The sequence below is a fragment of the Poromitra crassiceps genome (genome assembly GCF_964638095.1).
Source record: "Poromitra crassiceps genome assembly, chromosome: 6".
NCBI lineage: Eukaryota > Metazoa > Chordata > Actinopteri > Beryciformes > Melamphaidae > Poromitra > Poromitra crassiceps.
In genome coordinates this window covers 50,874,976-50,884,462 of record NC_139627.1, presented here as the reverse complement: position 1 = coordinate 50,884,462, position 9,487 = coordinate 50,874,976, and the positions used below count along the sequence as shown (strand labels likewise).

The 9,487-nt window shown below is 42.7% G+C and overlaps 1 protein-coding gene across 1 annotated transcript in view; it reads right to left on the bottom strand.

Moving 5' to 3' along the window:
- Nucleotides 1-2,022: 2,022 nt before the first annotated feature.
- dpp10 (dipeptidyl peptidase like 10) overlaps nt 2,023-9,487 on the bottom strand; it is a gene marked incomplete at both ends in the record, with an annotated part of 182,966 nt that continues 175,501 nt past the window's right edge. The window contains 7 exons of the mRNA XM_083639342.1: nt 2,023-2,160; nt 3,254-3,327; nt 3,688-3,760; nt 5,182-5,240; nt 5,783-5,882; nt 7,117-7,171; nt 8,985-9,179. Coding sequence (XP_083495468.1) covers nt 2,023-2,160; nt 3,254-3,327; nt 3,688-3,760; nt 5,182-5,240; nt 5,783-5,882; nt 7,117-7,171; nt 8,985-9,179 — 694 coding nt within the window. The remainder of the gene's footprint in view (nt 2,161-3,253; nt 3,328-3,687; nt 3,761-5,181; nt 5,241-5,782; nt 5,883-7,116; nt 7,172-8,984; nt 9,180-9,487) is intronic.

Genomic DNA, 9,487 nt, shown 5'->3' with positions numbered 1-9,487 from the left:
AGTGTGTTGATGTAACATTACAGTGTGTTGATGTAACATTACAGTATGTTGATGTAACATTACAGTATGTTGATGTAACATTACAGTGTGTTGATGTAACATTACAGTGTGTTGATGTAACATTACAGTATGTTGATGTAACATTACAGTATGTTGATGTAACATTACAGTGTGTTGATGTAACATTACAGTGTGTTGATGTAACATTACAGTATGTTGATGTAACATTACAGTGTGTTGATGTAACATTACAGTGTCTTGATGTAACATTACAGTATGTTGATGTAACATTACAGTATGTTGATGTAACATTACAGTATGTTGATGTAACATTACAGTGTCTTGATGTAACATTACAGTATGTTGATGTAACATTACAGTGTGTTGATGTAACATTACAGTGTCTTGATGTAACATTACAGTATGTTGATGTAACATTACAGTATGTTGATGTAACATTACAGTATGTTGATGTAACATTACAGTGTGTTGATGTAACATTACAGTATGTTGATGTAACATTACAGTATGTTGATGTAACATTACAGTGTGTTGATGTAACATTACAGTGTGTTGATGTAACATTACAGTGTGTTGATGTAACATTACAGTATGTTGATGTAACATTACAGTGTCTTGATGTAACATTACAGTATGTTGATGTAACATTACAGTATGTTGATGTAACATTACAGTATGTTGATGTAACATTACAGTATGTTGATGTAACATTACAGTATGTTGATGTAACATTACAGTATGTTGATGTAACATTACAGTGTGTTGATGTAACATTACAGTATGTTGATGTAACATTACAGTGTCTTGATGTAACATTACAGTGTGTTGATGTAACATTACAGTATGTTGATGTAACATTACAGTATGTTGATGTAACATTACAGTATGTTGATGTAACATTACAGTGTGTTGATGTAACATTACAGTATGTTGATGTAACATTACAGTATGTTGATGTAACATTACAGTGTGTTGATGTAACATTACAGTGTCTTGATGTAACATTACAGTGTGTTGATGTAACATTACAGTGTGTTGATGTAACATTACAGTGTCTTGATGTAACATTACAGTATGTTGATGTAACATTACAGTGTGTTGATGTAACATTACAGTGTCTTGATGTAACATTACAGTGTGTTGATGTAACATTACAGTGTGTTGATGTAACATTACAGTGTCTTGATGTTACATTACAGTATGTTGATGTAACATTACAGTGTGTTGATGTAACATTACAGTGTCTTGATGTAACATTACAGTATGTTGATGTAACATTACAGTATGTTGATGTAACATTACAGTATGTTGATGTAACATTACAGTATGTAATGTGTAATGTTGAACCTCATAAGGCATCGTACATGTCTACACAAGACCGCTCTGTACAATAAAGTGTGACCTAAAAGGGCTGTTTTCATTGAGGGTGGCCGATGGCAGGAATTGCACTTATTCATTGACGACTTGGTGGCGGCGAGCTTTGGGGGACTTAACGTTTCGGCGGACGACTGGACCTCTTCCTTGTGCAACGACACGACAACCAAAGAGGAGAGGTGAGTTAAGAAAGGACAGACAGGTTCTGTGTTCTTTTTCTTCCTGGCTGCTACCACAACAGAGACTAACATGGCAAAAGGAGTGAGGGCGAAAAGGGGAAAAAGAACCATGCACTTTGTTATGTGTGGATGACGAGGGCCCAACGAGCCCGGGTCAGAGGACGGGAGGCAGTCCGCTGTGTGCTTTGCCGAGACAGGGAACCATCCCCCAAAATCGAAGATTTAAGTGACGTTACACTACAGGACAGTTCCCGGGCAACGCGAGTGTCACTGTCGTCAACAGGTGTCCTTGGCTTCTCTTTTCAGCACACTGACACGCACCCGTACGAATAAACACTTGGTCCAAAAGGCTTTGACGGGTTTCAGCAAAAAATCCCTCAAAGCGGGTCGGGCTCTGCCAAAATGTCTGACTCGTGAAAAAAAGCCCGCCCCCCCCCGCCCCGCCCTACTACTCCTCCTCCTCGTCCTCTTCTTCGGGCAGCGGTAGCAGCTGCTCCTGCAGACATTCCCTGTAGAAGCTGGTCAGCGTGGCGAACAGATGCTGGCGACTCTGCTGGGACAGGAGGTGGCCTTCGTCGGGGTAGATCTGGTGGGTGAAAGACAAGCTGATCAGCGTCCAGAGTTTTGATTTGAAAGGCTGAATAATGAGACTAAAGACTTGTTAAGATGGATGCCAGGGGTTTTTCCTGGCTCAGAATGGGCCTTTTAAAGGGACGACTATGCACAATGCGTAAGCATTATCGGACCGCATGAAGACTGATCTTATGGAGCGAATGTGTTTTTTTAAAGCGCCCGCAGGTTCAATGTAAAAATGCGGGAGTTTTAACTTTAAAATGAGCTGAAATGATACAGTAAAAATGCTTGATTTGGGGTTACTGTGTAGGCAGGGCTATCCTGAATACAACCATATCAGTCATTGTCAGAACGTATGGAGGAGTGTTTTACAGCACCTTCAGTTTCAGAAAGGAAGTCATTTCATGGTATAAATGTGGGACTTTAACTTTAAAATGGTTTAAATGATACAGTACAAATGCTTGGTGTTGAGTCAACGGTTGTCCTGAACTTGTATTCACAGTCAGGATTCGTTTTTTCTTGCAGCCCAAAAATCGAAGAATAAAGTCATGTCCCTCACAATTTAGTGGGATATAATTTATAAGGCTAAAACCTATTTTATTTCATTCTCTTTCTCTCTCCCCCACTCTTTATGGGGGGGGGGGGGGGGTCATTTTGTCTTGTGAGGTAAATCCCATCCATCTGATGCTTGAGCGCTAATTATTATTTGCAAATACAATTTGGCAGCTCTGGTTCTGTTCTCATAGAGGGTTTTGGCTGGTTCAATGCATTTGGGTGCACTCAATATGGTATTATTTACTATATTGCACACTCTTTACCCCCACGCACACCCTTCCAGACACTAGTAAGAATAGCTGTAGCATTTGCTGCAGCTAATAAACTAAACGAATAAACTAAACACACTGTTTCTGTGTTTGTATACACTCGTATAGCCCATCTAGTAAATATGGCAGAGCATTCTGCTCTATGATGTATTATTGTTGCAGTGGGATTATAATTTAACTTTAAGGATGAGAATAAGAATCACCATTTTTGTCCAAATGCATTATATATATAGACACGACATAAAGAATCTGCATTGGCATTGTTGTGTCGAGAATACATACCTGCATTGAATAGTTTGCTCCAACTTTCACTAGGTTCTTGACGAGCTCAGCAGTATGCTGAAAGTGAATGTTGGCTGAAATACAGAAATGAAACGTGTCAGCAAAATCCAAACAGGGGAAAGGAGAAGAAGCAGCAGAAGCAGAAGAAGAAGAAGAAGATGACGACAGCCAGACTGTGAGAAGAAATGAAAATTGGATGAAAATACCTCACAACAAATTTAACATGGTTCATCAGAGGATGTTTTCCAGCGAGTACCTTTGGAAATCCCACCATCAATTTAGATAGCCCCACTTTCCATTTACCTTTTGATTAAAAACCATTTGCCTCATTACCCTTCAGGATTGCATGTTTCTTTTTGCAGAGCAGTGGTGTGCACCACACACCACACAGTATTCATTTCTCATCCTATGACTATTTATTTTCTCTGGCTTACCATCTGCTGTGCCATGCACCAGCATCAGAGTCTGCTCCCGGAGCGCTTGAACATTCTGCAGCACACTGGAGAACTGTGTGGAAATCAGAAATAGCAGGTGGATAGTAAGAACTGCAACTTTTGGTGTGAATGACATATATCGATCACGTGTGCATACAGGCCCAGAAAGACATACTGCACAGTGATTCAATCAGCAATTAGCATGAGCAATGGCTACACTATTACCATGCGACATGAATTCATCAGAGAGAGTAAGCGTGGCGTCACAGTCTAAAGAAAGGAAACGCAAGGCTATGGACTACTAGTGCATTGATATCCCAAAGTGTGGGCCGCGGCCCACCAGTGGGCCGTGGAGGTACTGAAGGTGGCGTGGTCTGCCAACACTCCCGATCTCCGCGGGCAATCAAATGGCTGTAGCAGGGTCATTTTGAAAGCTACAGTGGAGATCAGAATCAGAATCAGAATCACTTTTATTGCCACAGTATGCAAGTTACATACGAGGAATTTGTCTTAGTGTCTGTATGCAGCGTAGCGGTTACATCAATATACAGGGATAAGAAGTAGGAAGATAACCAACGGCAATCGCAAGAGATCCTGTTAGGGATCCCATTGGTGCCAAGCATAATATGCTAGCTTGTTGGGAAGGCTGCTAGATAAGTTTGGGAACCCCTGGACTAGTGTCAACAGCTGCATTGTTTGGGGTGAAAAACGAATTTGATTGGAAGTTTTCACTGTGCTTGCAAGAACCAATTGTGTTCTTCCCCAGTGTCCCCAAAGCTCTGTCTCATAGGGGCAGCGGTGGCCTAAAGGTTAGAGCAGCGAGCTTGTGACCGGAAGGTCGTCGGTTCAATCCCCGGGACCGGCAGGATAAATCTGGGCGGGGAAAGTGAAAAGGCAGCGGTTGCCCCTCCCTCATTACCACCACCGAGGTGCCCTTGAGCAAGGCCCTTAACCCCAACCGCTCCAGTGGAGCTGCTCAGCGGCCAGCAGATCAGACTGTGGTTGTACTGGTCAGCTTCCAGGTGTGAATTTGTGTGTGAATGTGAACAGGGCACTCCTGAAAAAGAGAGCATTGCTCTCAGTGAGACTCCCCCTGTATAAATAACAGTAAACACACACACACACAGTGTGTGTGTCACACACAAAATGTCTGAGAGATAAACATCATCTCTGCACGGGAGCCACACAACCGTTTACGTCGGCCTATTAAAAGCCTCTAGACATGTGATCTAACACGCCAAAGACATGTGATCTAACACGCCAAGGCACTCAGTTACCATGCAGGGGTGAGTGACATCAGAAAAGAACGAGTAAGAGAGAAAATAAGTGAAACACTCGCTACGTCTGACTTTGATAGCAGCAACACAGAGTAAGTGTGGGAGCTTAGCTGTACTGTCTGTAGGCATGTCAGAGATGTTATGGCAGGCCGCTTTCAAAGACCTAAACAAGATGGACGGCAAACAGGCGCGGGGAGGTACAGTAGTAAACACGCACCTGATATCTGCTGTCGTCCCGTAATGGCATGCCAAGGTACCTCTCGGAGAACGCCGATGCTGTGCAAATGGAAGAGGAGACATTCTAAACGGTGCTTCTGCTCCACAGCGCGTCAAACCACTCAAACAAACGTGATTCCTGTCATGCCGAGCTTAAAAGGGAGTGCTTTTAGTGGAGCGGAGAGGACCCTCCATGCAGGTGAAAAGGTCCCCGGGTTCCTTCAGAAGACTCAAAAGATGTTCTTGATGCTGATTTCAGAGCTCCTGCTCTCTCTCTCTCTCTCTCTCTCTGTACATGCTTCAGTTGAGCTATAAACCTTGAATTTCACCTCCCATTCAAGGGTGTTGAATGGCAGGTGATTCTTTCAAAGTGCATTCTTTCAAAGCAGATAGTGGTTCACACACGTTTTTTCCACCTTATACACTCTGTGCCTCCATAACCACCTCATGAAACGTTTGAATCAATTGCACCTTTGCACCTCGGTACTTTTGACGATATCAAATGTTGTGCCGAACGTTGGCCAAATGCCAAATGCACATAACTGTCTTAATTCGACTTCACATAAAGACATTAACATCGTATAAAGCCATGCTGCACTCACCATAGAGTTTCCAGTCCGTCACTGGTGACATTGCACATGCACATTTGAATAAGCTGTCGGTAGACTTCAGCATCATTAATGTTATGTAGGCTCCATAACCCTGGGCAACAAAACATAAACACTTGATCGTTACATTCACTATAGCATGTTGTTAATAAAGTGTCAGACTAAAGTTGTAATCCAGTCATCGGAGTGATTCATTGGAAATTCAATGTCATGTATTTGTAATGTGTATTTGTTTATCCATGACAAGCTGCTGCTATCTGCTAACTTGCACCATATGATGTATGTTCTATGTTCTATGTTCTATGTTCTCTATGTTTTATGGTGTGCTGATTGTGCACAATACGTAACATACTGTATGTGCTGTGAAGAGAAGCCAAAGACACATTTCCACTAAGGTGGACAATAAAGTCAATCTAATCAAAAATCTAATCAAATCAAATCAACAAAAGCCTCTCGACACTTTAAAGTGTGGCTGTTAAAAGTAATTAAAATGAACCTATTTTGGGTTTGGTGAGTGCAATGTTGGTGTTCTTCTGGCTTCGATTGAACATATTTCTGCTCAATTACGTGACTGTGTTGAGTGAGCTTCATGCACATTGAGCCCTTGAAACCTGTTAAAACCTAATTGAATAATGTGTCTCAATGAGAAATAAGCCTTCTTATTAAAGCAACTACGAGCAACATTTTCGCTTGCTATGAAACAGGCTGAATTGAATAGTGATGCCTCACATCCTACCTATAACAGCAGATGAGACCAAAGCCCAGTGAATCGAGTTGTTTGTAGAGTCTCTCTCCGGGACGGAAAGACGCGGAAGTGAAACGAAACGGTTTACAGCAGCATAACCACAAAATAAAAAAATATATAAAAAAAAATATTTCCAAACAAACTGTTAGAATATAACGAGAGATGTTCGCGAGAGTAGAAAGCCCCTGGAAGTAGCGAGGAAAGCCGTTCTTCTTGTTTAGGGTCTGTTGCTAGGCAGAGGCAAACGGTTTACGGTAGCTGCCGTAAACCGTTTCGTTCCACTTCCGCGTCTTTCCGTCCCTGGAGAGAGACTCTATAAGCAACAAGAGAGCACTCGCTGATTCACTCGGCTTTGGTCTCATCTGCTGTTATAGGTAGGATGATGTGAGGCATCAAAATGTTGACTGTTTCATAACAAGCGAAAATGTTGCTCATAGTTGCTTTAATTTCTGAATAACCACATCAAATAAGATAATATAATATGCATGGATTTTGTTCGAGAGGAGTGATATGGAATGTGGATGAGGGGAAAATGAAATAGCGATGAACATTCAATTTTGCATAGGCAATAACATAGGCTCACCCTTCCAAACACTCCTATCCGTGTCCGGTCAATATATGGGAATTTCATCATGAATCTGGGAAAAAATAAATAAATAAAATCAAGCGTAGAGTTCACAACACGTATAGCGCAACACATACAATCTTAATACATGATATAATGCAGTTAGAAAGATACACAAGCGTCAGAACAGCAGCATGGCATAGGCCTGGCATGTCCAAAGTCCGGCCCTGGGGCCAATTGCGGCCCGCGGACAGATTTTAAGCGGCCCTCGGCTTGTCTCTCAAAATATACTATATGTGGCCCTCGACACCAGAGGTTCTCAAATGTTTTTCAGCCAAGGACCCCTTACTTACAAGATAGAAAATATACCGGGGACCCCCTCATTCTGATTTGTGATTTTGGGCTAAGCTTAATTGTTTCCACGGTAACGTGCCTGACTTTTAAATTGATAGGTTTGTTAGATTAGAATGTAATCCATGAACCATTTTAGATTTAAAGCATACAATATTTTCATCGAACTATGAAGCTTGCACACACAAAAAAGTTTGTATTTTTATTTTCCTGAAAACTTTTCCTGGCAAAGTGCCACGGACCCCTGGGGGTCCCCGGACCCCATTTGAGAACCACTGTCTACACATATTGGTTAAACAAGCAAGTTCAATTTGCATTTTCCCCCCTTCACCTAACGATGACAGCACTATCATACAGTTTGTAGAAGCACCGGGTAGGAACAGCACATGCAGAACTATTGTTTTCAGATGGTAAATATATATATTTTTATAACCCATATGATGCGAGAAGCACCTGGTCCCCCGGCATTTTCACATGATCTAATCTGGCCCCCATTCAAAAAAGTGTGGACACCCCTGGCCTGGCATAGGCTATGTAGGAACAGTTATTCCATCCTTAAGGGATCCTCAAGTGGCATTCATGACTAGCGTGGACAAACACAAACGAGCACACTGCATGAAATAGGCCACGCCCATCACGGGGGAAATCGCTCCGTTCACTCCCACACACCAGCGTCATTTTCCTTGAATTAAACATAGCTAAAAGCTGTTGTGTGGTGGGCTGTACAGACAAGAAATGTAAAAAAGCGCCAATTAAAGTTTTTTTGTACTCCTGAGAAAAACAAGGAAGCCATTGAGAATTGGCGAGAAGAAGAATGTGGATCTAGCTAAGTTGGAGTGTTTCATCTTCCGTATATATGATCTTTTTGTGCAACACGCAACCATGCACGCGACATATATAGGAGAATGCCAGGATTGGAGGGGGGGGGTTTCTGTTTCCCCCCTGTTTTGGGCGTGGCTTCTGAATGACGACGCGCTCCGCAGTGTCTCTATTGGCCCCGTGTGTTTTTGCTCGTTTGGGAAGTATTTGTTGTATCTCTTTTCATGACAGAATCACTGGCTTTATTCCCTCTTGTTGAACGTGTTCCCGTGCTCTTTGTTTACTGCAGAGTGGCTTATCGCTGCGGTGTCACAAATCTCTGTCAGCAATCGCTTCTGTTGGCATCATGGAGGTCCAGGGGAGAGGCTGTGTGCAAATAATGGCTAAATATAACAACCTGGCAAGAACAATAGGTACCTGGAAACCATTGCTGTGGTGAGAGTGTAGCTCATTTCTGTGATGTAATAGAGAGGCAAAGTGACCGCCTACTTCCTCTCAAGCCAGACGCTCTCTTCCACATAAGGTGAATAAAGACTCTCTGAGAGTACTAGCTAGTGGCTCAAAGTTTCAAAAATAAAAGTCAATAAGCCTGTTGCATTTACGAAGCTCTTGTTCAGGTGCTATGCATGTGTTATATCGGCTTCATGAACGTGTCACCTGAAACTTCATCAGTTCAAGGTTTTTCAAAGAATAATAAAGGATATTGTACAACATACTCCAGAGCTGCGATCTGGTCCTGGACCTCCACAGTTCCCAGTCTCTGGTGGACCTCGTGCAGGACCCTCTGGCCCTGGAAGCCGCTGCCCCGCCCGTCCAGACGAGCCACGATCACGTTGTCTCCACTGACCAGCACAGAGTCCCAGCTGAGAGAGAAGCGGTCATTCACAGACTGGCCACCGGGGGAACCGTCACTAAACAAAAGGCAAAACGGAGGGAATTCAAACAAGAAATCATGGTGACTATCAATTAGGGAAATCAATACCAAGTAAACTGATTGAGGCAAACGATTTCCATGAATTTGAAAAAGTGCTACAGAGGATTAGTTGAGATTGGTGGTCCCGCAGCTCAACGAGTTCTTAAGGAGAAGTTTAACAATTATGAACCTATATATCATTTGGCTCTTGCACCACATCACTTCCACTCAGTGGCGTCTTCTACCACAGTGGTTCTCAAAAGTGGGGTCCCCCAGGGGTCATTGAGGGGGTTCCAGGGAGTCCCC